The sequence below is a fragment of the Vipera berus genome (genome assembly GCF_964194415.1).
Source record: "Vipera berus genome assembly, chromosome: 1".
In the NCBI taxonomy this organism is placed as follows: Eukaryota; Metazoa; Chordata; class Lepidosauria; order Squamata; family Viperidae; genus Vipera; species Vipera berus.
This window is the reverse complement of record NC_138202.1, coordinates 267,654,128-267,674,417: the sequence shown is the minus strand read 5'-3', so window position 1 is coordinate 267,674,417 and position 20,290 is coordinate 267,654,128. Positions and strand designations below refer to the sequence as shown.

Genomic DNA, 20,290 nt, shown 5'->3' with positions numbered 1-20,290 from the left:
CAAATATCTTTGTATTCATCTGTGATGTCCTACAGGGTATAGTAATAGAATCGGCATTAATTTATAATATGTGACGAAAACAACTCATGCCCATCTCTATAACAGGTATTATTATCAGCTTACCCAAAGATAGCCAGGCTAGATTAGCTGACATAACACAGAATGTCTGTTTATTCAGTGTTTAACAACTGTAATTAATTGGCATCAATTTAAGAAAGAACAGCTCTGAAATTTCATTCAGAGTTTTCACTGATTCGGAATTCATTTATCCAATAATCTTTGACAGCAGACTAATTTTTTGATAGCAGACTAATAACATTATTTGTTCCTGGCATTATCTGGCAACAAAGGAAAGATGAGGACCTAAAATATTATTTTTTTATTTATTTATTTTATTTTTATTACATTTATATCCCGCCCTTCTCCGAAGACTCAGGGCGGCTTACAAGCTTAGCAGTAGCCTTCATTCTATGTATATGCCTGCTTGTTAGGGCTTTCACACACACACCCAAGCGGCATTATTACAAAGTCAGCTTATTGCCCCCAACAATCTGGGTCCTCATTTTACCTACCTCGGAAGGATGGAAGGCTGAGTCAACCTTGAGCCTGGTGGGATGCGAACCTGCACTAATTGCAGGCAGCTGGTGTTACTTAAGGAGGCATTAGCCCACTGCTCCACCAAGGCTCTAATATAATATAAAGGATCCAAGAAGAACCAAACAGCAACAGAAACAATAAGAATTATATGATTCAAGATTAGAAAAAGTAGGAGAGGTATACATATAAAAATGTTCCATTTATCTTCACTGGGAAAAGAAATAAACAGGATAAGAGGCCATAAGACCAAGGAATTGCAGGATCTGCTTTATGAGACTATTATAATGTTTTTTTCTAGATTTAATATCTAAATTTGTAAGGATTGGAAAAGTTACCATGATACTTCTAGGGTACCCTTAAACCCACTTTTACTTGTTCATCCTGCCAGGGAGCAGCAAAAATATGGCTAATAAGACTGTGATAACATTGCAGTGGATGGGACCAAAACAGTGGACCTAAATTGTGCAGACAGTGCCCTTGGGTCTGAATATTTTGATCCCAGATCTGCAAATGACAGCTGGATACAAAAAAGCTCAATGTCTAAGAAAATTAATGGTAGTGTTCTAGAAAATATAAGCAAAATAAAAAAGAAATGAAAATGTCAATGTTCGAAACGCACAATCAGACAAAGAATCAGGAATTCTACTTAATTTTGAAAAACATGGCATTCTAATGAAAGTTACAGGGAATCAGCCCAGCTATGAACATTAGGAACAGATTTTATATTATGTGATTCTTGATTTATATCATTCCATTAATTGGGCCAGAAACATCCTTCATCTTGAGTGAAGAAACAGTTCAAAACTTTAAGGCTGCTCAAGGATTTTATCATATTGTAAACCAGGGGTCTTCAAACTTGGCCCTTTTATCACTTGTGGACTTCAACTCCCAGAATTCCTCAGCCAGGCACACTGGCTGAGGAATTCTGGGAGTTGAAGTCCACAAGTCATAAAAGGGCCAGACCCCTGTTGTAAACCAACACCATTACCTATTACAAGTTATTTACAAGTTGCTTTTCCAAACCAGCTGTGCTTCTTCCTGATTTCTTGACCTCTTTTCCAACAAGAAAAACAAATCAATAAAAGCAGACAACTTCAAACATAAAGGAAGAGATATTTAGTGAGATAATAGTTCAGCTCAAAGTTTTTTTTTAAGAAAAAGGAAAAGATATAGTAGGAAGTTACTGTAGAGAAGAAAAAAAAATGCCAAAGCTTGACAAAAAGAGAAGGATAACAAACACACACACACACACACACACACACACACACACACACACAAACGATCAGCATTTTCAGGCAGCAACTGAAAATAAGCTGAAATCTGCCAAAGTGAGAATTTATTTCTCAAACTAGAGGATAAAAAAGATAAGAAGCGCCTGAAATATACAGTGAAGGTGGCAAGTGTTTGAAAGCAGTTCTTCAGACAGAAAGGAACTGCTACCCAAACATGTCATGGAAGGAGTTACAATTGTTTGAGACAGAGGGAGCTAAGAGAAACACAAGCAACAGCTTCTGTACAGGACAAACCTGTTGCTATGGCTACCTACCCTACCGAATTTCAGACAGCCCAGAGCTTGTTTGGAATCACAATTCATGCTGCTTTCTTGATGTAACTGTATCAATATTTACAAAAAGTGATTTTAAAACCCCACCCCCCACCCCTTTTTAAATGAAAGTATGATGCTTCATCCACTTTATCGTTACACAGAGTTGGATTAAAACAACCAGTTTGGAAAAAAAACCAAGAGAAATTAAACAGCCTATGTACTGTTTTTAAGTCTTAGGGAAAAAAACTTAAAAGAGAGAGCTTTTATTTTATATTAGAGTCACATGATGGAAAGATGCAGCTTCCAGCATCAATATTGTTGCTGTAATATGCACCAACTGAGACAATTATCCTCCTATCCCTCATGGATATTATTGCCCTATTATTTTGAAATTACTAACATAGGTACAGTTAGGACAGAAATGATTACAATTGGTGCCCCCTATACAAACTTGGGGAGAGGTACTTTTGGTGAGACTGTCATTCATCTATTTCACAGCAAAATTAACCCAAAGGATTTCCTGATTGCATTGCCTCTTCCTTTGGAGATGGATGAGGAGGGATAGTAAATCATCCAGTAGAGATCTGCCTGTATTGCTGTCCCTCCTACTTCCAATATGTCCTTCTTAAATTCATTTCATTTAATCCTTTGCTGACCTTCAAACATTCACTCATTCACCAACAGTGCAACTCACTGGTTGATTAAGCTTGCCCTCAACCTCGCTGTCATCATTGAAAGCACACATGTACACACAAAGAAAGCCACACCAGTGTTTCAGAATCTAAAATCAGAACTCATCACAAAATCCATCACATTTTCAAACTGCCTCCAAATCTTTCTGAAGCAATTCAAGGGCACCTGATTTGATTCAACCAGAATAGATTAAATTAAACTAAGTCAAACCTTGTTTCGCTCCTTTACAGCTTGTACAACCCTATTCTCTGTCTCCAATTGCTGCCTTCTTTTCATATGTGCGTATATATGTAAAACAAAGAACGTTTCTCTTTTTTGATCATGTACTTAATGTATTTTAAATCTGGGAATCAACTGTTATTATTTTAATTATACTAAAGTAATAATCTTATAATAATCCAAGAAACTACAGACCAATTAGCCTCACTACCTGGGAAGATTCTGAAAAGATAACCAAACAGCAGATCTGCGAACACCTAGAAACAAGCAAAGTTATAACCAGAAGCCATCTTGAATTGTCAAAAACAGATCATGTCAAATAAATCTTATTTCATTCTTTGACAAAATGACTAAATTAGTGGACAAGCAAAATGCTGTGGTATACTTAGTATACTTAGATTTCAGTAAGGCATTTGACAATGTAGACTACAACCTACAGTACTTCGTGGCAAGTTAGAAAAATGTAAGATAGACTGCATCACCACCAGATGGATTTGTAACTGGCTGACCAATTGCACTCAACGTGTAGGCCTTAATGGAACTACATCTACATGGAGGGAAGTAAGCAGTGGGATACCTCAAGGTTCTGTCTTACGCTCAGTACTCCTCAATATCTTCATAAACAATTTAGATGTGGGAATAGAAGGGGAACTCATCAAATTTGCAAATGATACCAAGCTGGCAGGAGTAGACAACACCCCAAAAGATAGGCTCAAGGTCCAGAAGGATCTCAACAGATCCTATGTAACAAAATGAAATTCAATGGAAAGAAAAGCAAGGTTTTACACTTAGGCAAGAAAAAAACAGAGGTACAGGTATAGATTAGGTGAAATCTGGTTCAATAGCAATAACTGTGAGAGGGATCTTGGAGTCTTAGTGAACAATCGCTTAAATATGAGCCAGTAGTGTGCTGCAGCCACCAAAAAAACCAATGCAATCCTAGGCTGCATTAACAGAGGGATAGAATCAAGATCACATTAAGTATTTATAATGCCTTGGTGAGACCACACTTGGAATACTGCATCCAGTTTTGGCCATCACATTATAAAAAAGATGTTGGAAAGAGTGCAGGAAAGAGCAACAAAGATGATTAGGGGTCTGGTGGCTAAAACATATGAACAATGGTTGTGAGAATTGGGTATATCTAGTCTAATGAAAAGAAGGCCTAGGGATGACATGATAGCAGTGTTGCAATATTTGAGGGGCTACCACAAAGAAGAGAGGATCAACCTATTTTCCAAAGCACCAGAAGGCAGGACAAGAAGCAGTGGATGGAAATTAATCAAGGAGAGAAGCAGTTTAGGACTAAGGAGAAATTTCCTGGCAGTGAGAACAATTACCCAGTGGAATCGCTCGCTTTCAGAAGTTGTGAGTGCTCCATTACTGGAGGCTTTTAAGAAGAGATTGGCCAGCTACTTGTCTGAAATGGTATAGGGTCTCCTGCTTGAGCAGAGGGTTGGACTAGAAGACCACCAAGGTCCCTTCCAACTCTGTTATTCAGTTAACTCAATAATAGCTTAGAATCTTACTGTATAGCACTTCTCCAGAAGTTTAATGTAGATCAAAGTATTCCATTACTCCTTCCTTCCTTCATGTACATTTTCTTTTTTGGTGATTTATAATTTGGTACATCTTGCTAGACAATGATCTATCTTGTGATGAAAAAAATATTGGTCAGCCTTTTTCTGATTATTTTATTTAAAAAGTTTGTATGGTTGCCCATCTTATGTAAAATAATTCTGGGTGGCCAATATTACTTAAGTAAATGATAAAAAAAACCTGACCAATGCCCGGTGTTAACAGCCTTACAAAAAGCAAGAATAGGAATCACCTCCAAGGCTATTCCAAAAGGTATTTGCAGCTACATAAAGGGCTCACTGCATAGGCCCCACCAGGTGACAACATTAAAAGAAGGATTTGGAGTGAGCCCATACTATTCAGTCTAATGGGATGGGTAGATATCCTCAGGGAGAGCCAAGTCCAAAATAAGCCTGGCCCTGTGACATACTGGTAATGCTCAGCTTAAAACCATTCATTCTAGTTTCATAACCAACAGTCAGAAATCACTATGTCAAGTTTCTGAGTAAACTGAAGATTCAGTATAATCAATAATACTCATGAATATTTATTATTTGTGTCAGTATCAGTTATATTACAAGCAACTATACATCCAGAAGAAATATGCCTCCCAACCAACCTCATTAAGAAACGCAGATATTCTTAAGTAACACCAGCTCTTTTAATAGTGTTTATTTCTCCTTGTAACAAAACCCAGTTTATATGAGAATGGATGCCACTTACCTAGCATGCGAACACATCTGGCATTCTGCTCTGGGCTATCAAATGAGATTTCTCCACACCGCTGAAAAAAAGGAGAACATACTGTATTCAATACAAGAATTGAAGGCAGAGACCTCTTTAAGCCATAGTACATTGCTTTTATTTTTTACATGACCATTTCTTCATGCAATGTTAAGAAACAACTGCCACAAATTTCTATGTAAGAAGAGCCTTTACAAGTTATGAAGAAATGACTGGTACATGGAGATGGTGGAAGATAAAATAAACTTTCAGAAAATTATTCTGGGTTTAGTAAGGTTTAAACAATAAATTCCAATCTGGAAGTATTGATGGGATTAATCCCCTCATTTCCTATATAGATGACCACTATATAAGTCTAATGTCTCTGTGTTAATGATGATACTTTGAGTAGCTACAAATTTAATAAGATATTTCCTTGCAAATACTGTTTGCATGTGCTGTGGGACTACAATGCATATTAGACTTCTGTTCCCTAAGCAACTTTGCTATCAAGAAATTATATGACACTGATAGACAAGTATACGTAAGTTCGCTCAAGACATTGTGGTCATATAGTCTCTGATTTGTAATAAGAAACATTGCACCAATATGCTCTGTGGAAACAGATAACACAAAGGGATTATATAGCCAGGAAACCTATTAGATAGATAGATAGATAGATAGATAGATAGATAGATAGATAGATAGATAGATAGATAGATAGATAGATGGATGGATGGATGGATAGATGATAGATAGATAGATAGATAGATAGATAGATAGATAGATAGATAGATAGGCAGGCAGGCAGGCAGGCATGAAATTGCCTTTAGTTCATACTTGTGCTTGTATGTACATACACACCCACCCACCCACCCACCCACCCACTCAAAGAGAGAGCTTCATATCAAAGAAATTGGTAAACAAGTTTCTGTCCCATCAGTTCTGCCCAATGAGACAACATAAAAAGTTTTCATGGTCATTTTTCTTGCATACTTGTTTCCATGTTAGATTATAGTTTGATCTGAAAATCCAAAACCAAGATATTCACTTTGGAAGAAACATTTTATGTAAACAAAAAGCAATTGAGCTATGTAGCAAAAATATTTAGTTTCCAATAATGTTGGAAGTTCTAGGATGATACTACTGAACTTTTTTCAGGCCAATAAGCAGGAGACTTCCCTTGGAGTTTCAGGTGGGGGGGGAAACCCTCAGCATATTTTAGGAGCCATGCTTCTACACTGATGATATCATTCAGTATTTTCTAAGAATGCAATATATTTTACTCTGGTTTACCACAGGAGGAAATTGACTACAAAGTACAACACTGTTTGGTTAAGAAAATCATTTTTTTCCTCTCCTTATTTCACAGTATTTAATAAGCCTCTTCATTCGTACTTTTAAAAAATATAATAAGCAGAAAATGGTATAGAAAGTTAAAAAATACATTAAAAATAGGTACTCAATACTGAAATGATGTTAAAAAATTATATACTGCACACCATAAAAGTTATCTAGAATGTATATGTGTACTTCATGCTATAAAACTTTGGGCTCAAATACATACAGTTGTGGGATGATAGCATCTCTCCAGAGAAAGAAATATTTTTGGAATATTAAAAAGCAGAATATTATATTTCTCAAAGGAATACAATAATGGAGAAAGTTTTAAAAGGCAGAAACCAGCCCCCAGAAACCAGCCCCAGCCTGTCTCCCCCAGGCAGAGGCCAGGTCTGTAGAAATGCAGATTTGATAATCCAATTCAGAAAGGTTGGAGCCAGGAAGCTAGAGGTTGATGAGATTAGGAAGACAAAGACCCCTAAAATCTACATATCCCACCCAAACTCTAAAGACATGACCTTTAGGACATAATAGGGTTAACCCAATACCAAGAAGGACACACTCAAAAGCTCAGGTCAAAGTTCATGTCACAGGAACAGGAAACAACTCCAAACACAAAAGCCCAAGAAGGTATAAAAACCCACCACTCCCAGTTACATGTGGTCAGCTTTCCCAGATCCACATTTCTGTCTGGCTCTGCTCTTCAATAAATACAACCTTCTTTCGAAAGAAGTCTCCATTTCATTTATTCCTGGCTTGGACTGGACCCTGATGAAGATTTTTCTTTCAATACAGTGATTTAGAGGACTTTAAAGATTCATATTTGATTGAAACCAGAACTTTTTCTCCTGGACTGATGAATAAACAGTAAGAAAAGAGTCATAAAACACTATTTTTCTAATAACTGCGGCAAGATTATTGTATGTCTGAATTTAGAAAGTTTTGGCAATACCTACAATAGAGTTATTTATACTTGCTGTAATGAATGGGAAGGTTTCCTTCTTTTTCCTGTGTTTTTTTCTTTTCTTTCTTTTTGTATTTTTATATTTTGTAGTTTGTATTAGTTTTAGTTGTATAATATAATTTTAATAAAATTATTTTTTAAAAAAGAATTTGAGTCTGGACATGTATACTCTTCTGCCTACTACAGGTAGCCCTCAACCTACAATGGTAATGGAGCCTGTCCTTTATGGTTGCAAGTGGTGTCAATTGTTAAGTCAGACAGCCTTGCTTAATGACCCCCACCCTTTACTCTCCCTGATGCCAAACTTAACGAGCATAGGGTGCCTCAGTGGTGGGATTCAGCCAGTTCGCACCACTTCAGCAGAACCGGCAGCTAATTTTTTGTGCCCAAGCCCAGAACGGACTTCTGGAACGTCATCCACACAGAGAACCGGTTGTTCACATATTTGCATCCCACCACTGGGTACCTCATGGATGGAGGAGGCCCACTACCCAGCCAAGTTTATAAAGGAGGAAGACAAGCAGAAAAAAGCTTGCAAAGTCAAAAGTAGTGCAGTAGGAGGGAAGAGATCAGCTAGATTAGGGCCTAGAGCAGGGGTAGGCAACCTTGGCTCTTTTATGACTCGTGGACTTCAACTCCCAGAATTTCTGAGCCTATCCCTGGCCTAGAGCCAATGCAAAAAAGGCTTCCAAACAAGTCTTGGCCAACGAAGTCAGGCTTGTGATCTCTGCTCCCATCAGGAGACTGCAAATCTCTCCTGTGTCTTGCTAAGCTTTGGGAAAATCAGCCACCTGTATGCAAAGGTGGCAGCTTCAGGATGACCTTTTCCTTGCTAAAACCCCTCCCCTACCACATTTCTTCAATAAAGGAAAAAAAAAGCTGGGAGGGACAGACTTGTTGCTCTCCCTGCCCTCCCCCCCTTTACAGGCTAAAACTAAATTCTCTGCTTCTGTCCTTCAATCTGGATCCCTTTTAAATACTTAATTGCCTGCACGCCTAGAAAGAAGATGTCAAAATGTGTAAGTCACTTACCTTGATGAGTGACTGCCAGGCTGAAGAATAGAAGGAAGGAAGTAAAGAAAACCTTTCTGCAGCTTGTTTGCATTGAAGAGTTGGGGGAAAAAAAGTTCAGCTCTAAAGAAAAAGCAACATGCAGCAAAAGTGCAGCAGAAGCTGGGCCCTAAAACTTTCCACAGGTTTCCAAGATTTTTGCTGCGTGTCTGACTGCCTTGAGTTCCTAGCTTCTGACTGTCTTGAATATACCATGCTTGAAAATTTATTCCAGGTATTATTTTGCAACGTAATCAAAACAGCAAGAGTTAGTTAAGCAGCACTGAAAAGGTCTGTTGGTTGTAATAACCAAATAAAAATTAATTAAAAAATTTGGCCCTCCAATAATTCAGCAATGCAGCACAACATGAACTCACTCAGATTATTTTGCTTAGTTTGATGCTGAGAAGATAGGAATGATTTTACCCTAGTTAATGGCCAAAAGAAAAATGACTATCACATCCAGCCAAAATCTCTAGAGCAGGGGTGTCAAACTGCCGGCCCACGGGCTGGACACATCATCCGGAAGCCACGCCCACCCCATTGCCAGCAATGGCAAAACCGTCCCGATACTTTGCACAATGTCACGTGACGATGCGAGTTTGACATGTCTGCTCTAGAGGCCTGGTGGATAGTAACTTTTGAAATGCTTTAATCAAGCAGAATGGGTTTGATTTCATGAGACTTTCTCCATGTTTTTTTTTCTCTAGATAGGATACTGATGTTTGGAAACTTCTCACATTACCGCTAATTCCTATGTAATTAGATTGTAAGCATCAATATTTATTATTTATTAAGACTTGCTTTAATGTTTGTAGAAATGGAAATCACCACTAAGGAAGGCACTATGCTTAAGAATGGCTTGGAAAAAGAGGGGCTGGACAATATGTTCAGCCAATCCCTTTTCAAACTTAACACAGCTCTCTTTGGAAGGCTACTGCATATCAACAACAACAACAAAAAATTTTAAATATGATTGTTTTCTTTATGCCCTGCAAGCAAAAACTGATCAGAAAAAAACAGATGACCCTCATCATACACGAAGGCCAAACTGCACAGTGTGTATATTACTAGCACACAGTCCGAATTTTACACTGAAAAAAGCTATACTAGTCTGATGAAGCCACATCTGCTGTGATGAATTCAATCTTTAACCATCTTTTCCTTTCTTTCTTTCTGTCTTTTTTTTAAAAATCTGATTGCATTTACTGAGATTCTTCGGGTTATTTGCCGAAGGCCAGCAATTTAAATAAACTGCACCAATATCTATAAATAACAGAAATTCAACAAGCTGTATACAGTAGCATCCAGATCTTCTCTACAAATATTTGTGAGATGCCTCTCTAGCATGTGACCAAATAGGCAATTTACACTGAACAGAAGAGTATTTGTGAAGGACTCATTGCACCTCCAGCCTAAGATGTTCCAGCATGTGAAACTAACAATTAAATATTATTTTATTCCTCTCATTTTCAATATGGTAAACCAGTCCATGGAATTTAGTGACTTAAATGAAGAGCAAAAATCTGAGAACTGAAAAATGTAATGCATTCCTAAAAGTTTCTCATAAAGCCACAAAAGAGCAAAAGTGGTAATTTTTGCAAGAAAGGAGTTTGCCTTTTGCCAGTGCTGATTATAATAATCTGAAGGCATTTAGTAATCTCCCTAAATCGTACCTACTATAAAAGAAGCATATGCTATATATCTGTACGTCTATTTTCCTGCATCTCGGAATACCAAGACTATGATACCATTTTGTTTAGTTTAAATGGGAAGGATAACTTTAAAATTGGGAAGGTGTAGAAAGTGTAGTGTTCTTCCCTAAAATAACACCGGTATTTTGGTTAATTCAATTACCAACTTTTCATGAAAAAAAGACTTGCAACATATGTTTGAATATTCTTTTTAACAGTATAAGAGAAAATAGATATTGCCATGTGCAAATCTGCGACAGTGAGTTTTTTTTCTAGTTCTTTAAAAAGACAGCTCCCCCCTTTAAACATCCCACATGATTAAATTCTTCAAAGGAAGGAAGACACTTCAATAATTCAACAGATAAGAATATTTGCTTTGCTCCGCTTGATAACTAAACTGTATTTGCCAACTAAGTATTATAAGATTATTTTTGATTATTTGTGTATGGTCCCAAACGTTTACAATAGAACTTTGAGATATTTTTTTATTATTTAAACATTTAGAGACTTTTAAAGAATGTTGCTCCCACATTATACACCTAACCTAAGAGCAGAAGACCATCTCAGCTAAATCAAAACAAGGAGCCTCTTTGTTCAGCTTTTATTCTTCACAGTGGCCAGCTGAATATGTGTTTTAAGGTGAAGAATCACTGAAAGACTTGTCCTCTGTTCATTTACCCAATTCACTTCTTATGTCCCCCAAATTAATAGTTATGACTATGTCTTGTGGTAATGAATTCTACCAGTTAACTATGCACTGAATAAATAAGTACTTTCTTTTTCCTGTTATATGACATGTAAAATATTTTCAGGTGAAAATAAGCCAGCCTCATCTTTGAACATGAATATAATGTGAGGTATGGTCCAAATCTTCATACATATGTATAAATATCTTGGGGTTCCAGGGGTCTTGATCAACAAAGATTTGTTGTTCTATAGCAGTCATTATTATTAGTTATGTTCATATCCCATCATTCTTCCAGGAAAATAAAGCAACATGCAAATAATAATAATAATAATAATAATAATAATAATAATAATAATAATAATAATAATAATAATAATAATAATAATAATAATAATAATAATAATAATGTGAAGAACTTGTGGGACTTCCGAATACAGACAGATCGCCACTTGGAACACAACACGCCCGATATCGCAGTCATAGAGAACCGAAGCGTACAGTTGATTGATATCGCTGTACCAGGAGATGCCAGAGTCAAAGAAAAAGAACTGGAAAAAATTACGAAGTACCGCGACCTGGCCATCGAAACTGCACGATTATGGATGAAACATGTAACAGTTATACCCACTGTCATCGGGGCACTGGGAACTATGTCCAAAAACTTTGCAAAACACATCAAGAAATTGCAGCTTCCTGTAATAACTCCAGCAAAGCTACAAAAAACTGCGCTACTCGGAACATCTTACATTTTAAGGAGACACCTGGTTAATACCTAGGATGCTGGCAGCAACCCGTGTCAACCATTAGTGCCAGACAATTTGAGTGTTCAGTTGACTGAGTTTCATGTTTTATGAATAAAAGTTTTATAATAATAATAATAATAATGATGATGATGATGATGATGATGATGATGAAGAAGAAGAAGAAGTTGGAAGGGACCTTGGAGGTCATCTAGTCCAACCCCTTGCTCAGGCAGAAAACCCTATACCATTTCAGACAAATGGCTGTCCAATCTCTTCCAAAAACCTTCCAGTGTTGAAGCATTAACCGCTTCTGGAGGTAGGTTGTTCCATTGGTTAATTGTTCTAACTGTCAGGAAGTTTCTCCTTAGTTCTAGGTTGCTTCTCTCCTTGACTAGTTTCCATCCGTTGCTTCTTGTCCTGCCTTCAGGTGCTTTGGAGAATAGCTTGACTCCCTCTTCTTTGTGACAGCCCCTGAGATATTGGAACACTGCTATCATGTCCCCCCCCTCGTCTTTCTCTTCGTTAAACTAGATATACCCTATTCCAGAAACCATTCCTTATATGTTTTAGCCTCCAGGCCCCTCCAAGCTAGTTTTCACACACAAACACACAAACCACTTTTGGGGGCAGTTTAGATGAAAACCTCCATTTTTTAAAAGCCTTTCAGAATTTTGATCTTCTATAAAAGTTTATAACTGTAGGTGTGGTCAGAGAAAACACTCCCATGTACCAAATGGCAAACAATTGGTGCCAGAAGAAAAATAAATTACCCCAAGTTAATTTCTGAGAACGTTGGTCAGTCTCTATGAAGTTTTTGTTTAATTTGTGACTGAGGGGTGTTTGGAGCAAGGTAGCAGCAGACCGATAATGAGTTAAATATCTCTAAAGATTATTTGCTTTTAACTGTCCCCTCTTGAAATTAATTTTCCAGGAAATAATAACAGTCAGCTTATGTAGGTGCACAGATAATGTGCTATTAACCTTTGTGAGATAATAACCACTCTGGGCATTTATAAAGGGATTTGTGAATCTAGACAACCTGGTATTGACCCAGAGTGAATCTGTTTATCGGAGCAGATAGTTAATTAGAATCTATTTTCTGTGCTGTCTCATATGGGTGCCTATTTGACTGAAATCAAGCATTTCAAAAGCACAGTATGCTACTGCAATTATCAACCTTTCTAATAATATTTTACATTGATTTAAACCTGGAAACTTCTTGATAAACAACACATGAAGATGTTTGTATATAATCCTCAAACTCACCATGTCACGTGAAGTGTCGCGACCTATCGCGACCTTTTTCACATTGCCGGAACTGGGATGGGTGCGGCCTCTCCATCATGCAGCCGGCCTGGCCTGGCAGTTTAACACCCCTGCTCAAGATGGACAAGGCAGGCACAGACTGAAAGAGCCAGAGTAATGGTAGTGCTGAAGCTGAACAATTGGCTTGCTTAAGACTGGCTTACACATAGGTAATTAAGACTGCAGTCCTGAGTGTGCATCACCTTAGTAAAAAGCCCTATTTAATCCAACAGGGCACCTTACCTTTGAGTAAACATTCATACCATTGCCCTGTAAGATGACATTTTGTACTAGTAACTTCCTGACAAAATTGCTCATACATTTAGCCCCAGTTTCATAGCAGCTCTTAATCAAGGAACCAGCCCAACCAATGGATGTCTTTGTTTTATTGTTATAATTCATTTCCCAGATGTTTACAAAAAGATGGTTTTGTTCCCGCCACATCCTGCTGTTTTTGCAGCCAGCAACCTTCTAGGAAGTGACTACTGGGTTTTCATGCACAAACATACTTTATCCTTTTAATAAAAGCATGAAAAATCTGAAAAAAATAGCAGAAGACAAACACCAGTAATTATTGACTTTATGAAACACATAATAAATGTGTTATAATGATAAGCATCATAATAACTGCTTCACTCTGTCCTAAATATGCAGGAATGCACATAGCTTTGATGTCTGTCAAAGAGAGGAATAAATAAATAAAATCAGCTTTCTAAATTAAGATAACTCAGAAGTGCAAGGAGTGAAAAAATAGTTATTTGTATTCAAGATTCTGATATTTTTTTTTAAAAAAACCCCAACTATTATAATGGCAAAGGTGGAAACTTCTTTAACTTTTCCAAGCTGCAGACCACATTTAACCTTGAATGAACTTAATCTTAACCATTTTTCACGTGTTTTATACGCTAAAGTGTGTTCTCCCCTCAAAATAGCTTAAACCAACTATTAGCCATAAGTATGTATACCGGTAGCTGGGGAAACACGGTATCTACGGAATATCCTCAGGAAAATGTCTCTCTCCTTTAAAATCTGTTCTAAAACTATCAGGCATGTTAAACTCGTGACATCACGTGACCTCGTGCAACGTCTTGTGACTTTTTCCCCATTACCGGCAATGGGGTGGGCGTGCATGGTTTTAGTATGATGTATCCGGCCTGTGGGCTGGCAGTTTACATGCCTGCATCATAGAAAGAGATGAATCTGAACATATGTTTTCTGAGAAAAGAGGCAGAGTCTCATTTAGACAGGTGTGTGTGTGTGTGTATGTGTTTTGACATAATAACAGAACAATATATACTGTCCCATAGTGCTTTACCGAACTACCTGGGTGGTTTACAATATCAACATATTGGGTCCTCATTTTACTGACCGTGGAAGGATGGAAGGCTGAGTCAACCTCAAACTCTGTCAGGATCAAACTCCAGACTGTGGGCACAATTAGTCTACAATACTGCTTTCTTACCACTGTGGCACCAGGCTCTATGTTTTTGTATGTTTATAGCTTACATTGGATCAGCTGTACATATTATTTCAATCTAATGTATTCACTCTAGGTGCTGGGCGAGGAGTTGCTTTTTTCAAAAAAGAAAAAAATGCAGCAAGTTATACAGGTATAGTTACATGCCTTTAGTTCTTCTTTCCCAAATCAGAAAAGTGGATTTACCACAGCTTAGCCTACATTTTGGATAATCTTTGCAATAATTGATGTTTTGTAATCATTTATATATCAAAAATTATTTTTAATTAACACTAAGTTTACTAGTGACTTTGTAATAAGAGAAAAGCACTGGTCTATTGATTATATTAATTTATACATCAGTAGATTGAATTTTGTATCATTATGGGCAGATACAACCGCAATTATGATGAAGTCTTTTAAAATTGGGTTTTAAAATAGCATGATTATATTAATACATTAAAACTCTTAGCATCTTAATATGCACTTCAATATGGTATTCTTATATAAGAGTCCTCTTTCAAAAGAGCAAAGAGAAAATCAATTTAGCGTTAATTAATAAATGGATTTTAACAATAGGATTATTGTAATGCAAATATACTGAGCTTTTACTTTAGACCAGGCATGTCAAACTCGCGACGTCACGTGACGTCGCGCGACGTATCGGAACTTTTTCCCATTGCCAAAAATGGGATGGGCGCGGTTTCTCCGTGATGTTCCGGCCCGTGGGCTGGCAGTTTGACACCCCTGCTTTAGACCCATTAAAGAAAACTGTAGCAGAGGTACACATAGGAAAGATAAATATTCTGGTATATAACTGCAGTTATATTTGTAGCCTATAATGGATCAAATACATTTATGTAATAGGTAAAGGTAAAGGTTCCCCCGCACATGCGTGCTAGTTGTTTCCAACTCTAGGGGCCGGTGCTCATCTCCATTTCAAAGCCGAAGAGCCAGCGCTTGTCCGAGGATGTCTCCGTGGCCATGTGGCCGGCATGACTAGACGCCAAAGGCGCACGGAACACTGTTACCTTCCCACCGTAGTGGTCCCTATTTTTCTACTTGCATTTTTACGTGCTTTCGAACTGCTAGGTTGGCAGAAGCTGGGATGAGTAACAGGCGCTCACTCTGTTACGCGGCACTCGGGATTCGACCCGCCAAACTGCCGACCTTCTGATCGACAAGCTCAGCGTCCTAACCCACTGAGCCACCACGTCCCTCTATTTATGTAATACTAAGACCTAATTAGCCAGAAGAGGAATAAGTATCTCTGAAAGAAGCAATGACCCTATCTAGTCTTCTTATGCAACTTCTTGCATTTCCTTGTATTTTTGCCAAGTCACACAACCTCATCCACTATATGTGATACAATAGAATCCTAGTTGTATTACATATGACAGGGCTTTTCAACCTTTTCACCCATTGTACCACTTTTAGGATAAGGCAATATCCAAGTACCACCAGTCGCCCAGGCAAGGTGTCAAAAACTTGACAAAAAAAAAAAGAAGGGAAAAATGATAAAGTGCAGGTAGTCCTCAACTTACAACAATTCTCTTAGTGACTGTTTGAAGTTACAACGGCACTGAAAAAAGTGGCTTATGACCATTTTTCACACATATGACTGTTGCAGCATCCCCAGGGTTATGTGATTTACATTCGGATGCTTGGCAACTGATTCATACTTATGACGTTCTGTGTCCCAGGGTCATGTGATCAACTTCAAGCGAAGTCAATGGCTGCGGGGGGGGGGGCAGCTCATCACTTAGGTTGCAAGGTGCCTGTGTGGGGGGAATCCATGGGTCTCTGGTGGAGGGGGGTGGGACTGGGGTGGATGCCTTCCTTCCCTCCCTCCCATTGTCCCTACCTTTCTTCTTTCCTTCCTTTCTTCCTTTCCTCCCTCTTTGTCCCTTCCTTCCCTCCCTCTCTCCCACTGTCCTTACTTTTCTTCTTTCCTTTCTTCCTTCCTTCCTTCCTTCTTTGTCCCTTCCTTCCTTCATTTCTCCCTCCCTTCCCTCTTTGTTCTTCCCTCCTTCCCTCCCATTGTCCCTACCTTTCTTCTTTCTTTCCTTCCTTCCCTCCCTCTTTGTCCCTTCCTTTTGCAAGCAAGAAATCTTGCACAGGAATTGCAGCCGGGGATTTCTCTCTCTCTCTCTCTCTCTCTCTCTCTCTCTCTCTCTCTCTCTCTCTCTCTCTCTCTCTCTCTCTCTCTCTCTCTCTCTCTCTCTCTCTCTCTCTCTCTCTCTCTCTCTCTCACACACACACACACACACACACACACACTTTCCCTGGCTTGCCCCCGCATCTGGGGTTTCCTTCCTGGCAGTCCGGGTCCTGCGAGAGGGCAAGCGGGAAAGGCGGTGGCAACGGTTGTGTCGAGCCCCGTGGGGGGGGTTTTCCAGGTCTCTCTTTTCCCCTTTGCAAAACAGGCTTCAATTGAGCTGGGCTCTGACTTTGGGCGCTGTTCCTTGGGAATCCTCTCTCCTCACCCCAAAAAGCAGGGCTTTTACTCGCTTTTCCCGCTGCAAAAGGGTGAGTCGTGCAAAGCGCGGCAGCACGAAAAGTGAGTAAAAACCCTGCTTTTTGGGGTGGGGAGGAATGGGATCAGCATTTCTGAGTGCGACTTCTGAGCACGGCTCAGCTGATCCTAGGCTCCTGCTCAGCTCACTTGCTTGCGGAAAAGAGGCTGCTTGCTAAGTGAGCAAGTAGCCTCTTTTCTGCAAGCAAGTGAGCTGGGCAGGAGCCCGGGATCAGCGTTTCTGAGCTCGACTTCTGAGTGCGGCTGAGCTGATTGCGGGCTCCTGCCTGGCTCACTTGCTTGCAGAAAATAGGCTGCTTGCTAAGTGAACACCCAGGATCAGTGGGCTACCCGGCGCTGATCCTAGGGCTTCACTTAGCAAGCAGTATGTTTTCCACAAGTGAGCTGGGCAGGAGCCATTCGCTTGCTAGCCCTTCCCCCCCAAACACACCACTTGCTCACTCACCCTTCCTCGCTCACCGCTCCACTCGCTGTTCCTCTGAAAACAGGCTGGTCTGCCCCTTTTATACTTTTTCTTCTCTCTGCCCTCCTCTTTTCTCTTCTGGGTGCACTGGAAGCTCCAATTAGCATGTCGCCACAGATCCTGGGGATTCTGGCAAGCTTTGCAGCTCCAGCTGATCTCCACATCTGTGTGACTCTGTTTTGACTCGTTCTCTCCCCCACTGTAATTAGCTAGGCTGGGCTCGCATACCACCAGCCAGGGGCTCGTGTACCACTGGTGGTACAGGTACCACGGGTTGAAAAGCCCTGACATATGATATGATCTAAAGCAGAGTTTTTGAAGATTTTCAGCTTTGCAGACTGGAGGGAATGGAGACGGGATGGTACCATGCATGCTGCAGGTGAGAGCATGCACACACATCTCCATTTGCATGAGCGGGTGTGTGTGTGTGTGCACACGCCTGCTGCTTGTACAAATGGAGCACACACATGTCACTTCTGTGGCCTAGTTTCTAAAGGCTCAAGGTCCAGTAGTGGGCTGAGGCCCAGGGCTTGGGGACCCATGATCTAAAGTATTCACTATGCAAAATCCAGCAAAAGACATCAAACCAATACAAAATTTTACTATTAATATGTTAATATTAATATTAAATAAACATTAACCATCTCTGGTACCATTTTTCTTTCAAAATTTTAAAAAAGATTTGCTTGATGTTTACATAAAACTGGCTAGCCACTAAGCCTGTGATTAGATTATGAATGTGGCTCTCGCCAGGTAAAATTCCAATCAAGAACCTCATTGAATTACAGTATAACTTCGTTAACAGGATGTAGTATATTACATTTTTATATTTTTAGTGAGGTGCACCTCAACCCTTTCTTACAAGTTTTCACTTAAGCGAAGAGTCTCCTCAATTATGTGATTTGAATTGTCCTCTTAACTAAAGGAATGGTACTTGGAACAAACTGTAACACTATGTCTCAAGCAGTAAAACAAAAAATAGGGAGTAACTTTATGGATGCATCATATAATTTTATTTCTCAATTCAATGCATTTTAAAGTGATCTGACATTAAAAAGGTACTTGTATTTAGGGCCAAAAATAAAATTAAAAAAACAACAACAACAACCATGAAGAAACCTCTTAGTAAAGCTACTCTTGCCATCTGGATGTAATATAGTCCAATGAAAGGATAACAAAGTTATGGTTTGGTTTTATAATGTTTTCTTTAGTGTTTTATGTGGTATTTCACAACCCAACAGGGCCTCCTCAGTTAGTACATTAGGAAAACATCCATTGCAATATTAAATTCACAAAGTGAAAAAATAGAGTTTGCTTTTAAAGCTACACCCCCATTTAAACAACAAGGACCTCAATTAGCTGGAATCAACTCATCAAATGAACAAATAGGCCTCCTCAAAAGGATAAGGGAAGAGAAAGAGAAAGAGAAAGAGAGAGAGAGAGAGAGACAGACAGACAGAGAGACAGACAAACGGACTTTAATATATTCAAATCTATTGCACAGTTTATTCTTAATTTTAACAAGAAATTGTAGATGTGATCTGAGAACCTGAACTAGATGGGGCCAATTCATTTGTTCATTGAATTTTGAATTCCCAGATTTATAGAATGGACTGTCCAAATAATATGACTAGTTAAACAAATAATGTACATTCCTATTCATGGTTTATTTCAGATGTCTTATTTTTCTTTCCCCCAAGAGTTTGAGACAGTAGCCCCACCCCTTTTAATCTTTCCTACTATAGCAAGGGAGGAAGTAGCTAAATAGTTTGGGCTGAGAGAAAGTCCAAAATCATCCAATACACAGATATCCAATAGCCATTCATGACCAGGTGCACATTTCAGGGAATAATGTGAAATTGTGAGCTGCCTCCGTTATTATAAACATATCTCTTTTCCTGTTTTAGTTCTGCTTTTATAGTTGTAATGCTATTTTAATAGTTACTACATAATGCTTTTAGGAAATGAGGAAAATAAGAGGGAGAAGGAGCATTAGATATGTTCTCCACCTCGAGTTGTTTATTAAAAAAATAATAGAGGGGGATAAATTAAATAAACAAATAAATGACTGTTTTATTTATTTTACTGCTTTACTGGACTGTTGTATGTCACCCAGAGTCACCTTCTGTAAGACGGGTGACCATATAAATTTGATAAACAAACAAGTATAGGAGCAGAATCCACATTACTGTTCGGTCCTTAGTTTCTCAACTAATAATAAAAGAGCACCACCCACTGAGAGCTGGAGAAAGAGCATCTTGAGAAAGATATTGATTGCTGTGATTTAGTCACGAGTTTCACTGTTAATTCTTTCACTGCAAAATACATCTTGAGCATAGTGCAGTTGACACCTCTGGGGATGAATTTTTTTTCTGCCTGAAGAACTGGGATTCTGAACAATTTTCCTTTACTCCACAGCAGATTTTGAGAACATGGAAGAGCACACAAAATTGGACTGTAACAGGTGGTTTCAGGCAAAAGTAGAATAAACTTACACACCATGAATGTCCCAAAGGTACTTTTTCACAAGGCAACTGGACTTTTTGGATGAGAAGTGAAACGTCTTCAAAGAAAAAGAAGAAAGTCCAGCTGCCTTGTGAAAAAGCACCATTGGGATAAGTATGAATGCCAATGTCCTTCAGATGCTGCTGAATTACAATTCTCAGCAGTTCCCATCTATAGAACTAACAGTGA

At 38.8% G+C, this 20,290-nt stretch overlaps 1 protein-coding gene across 2 annotated transcripts in view; it reads right to left on the bottom strand.

The window, feature by feature from the left end:
• PDE7B (phosphodiesterase 7B) overlaps window positions 1–20,290 on the bottom strand; it is a 155,961-nt gene that overhangs the window by 100,478 nt on the left and 35,193 nt on the right. For both annotated transcript variants that reach the window (XM_081327086.1, XM_081327087.1), the window contains exon 2: window positions 5,357–5,417. In XM_081327086.1, the coding sequence (XP_081183212.1) occupies window positions 5,357–5,417 (61 nt within the window). The remainder of the gene's footprint in view (window positions 1–5,356; window positions 5,418–20,290) is intronic.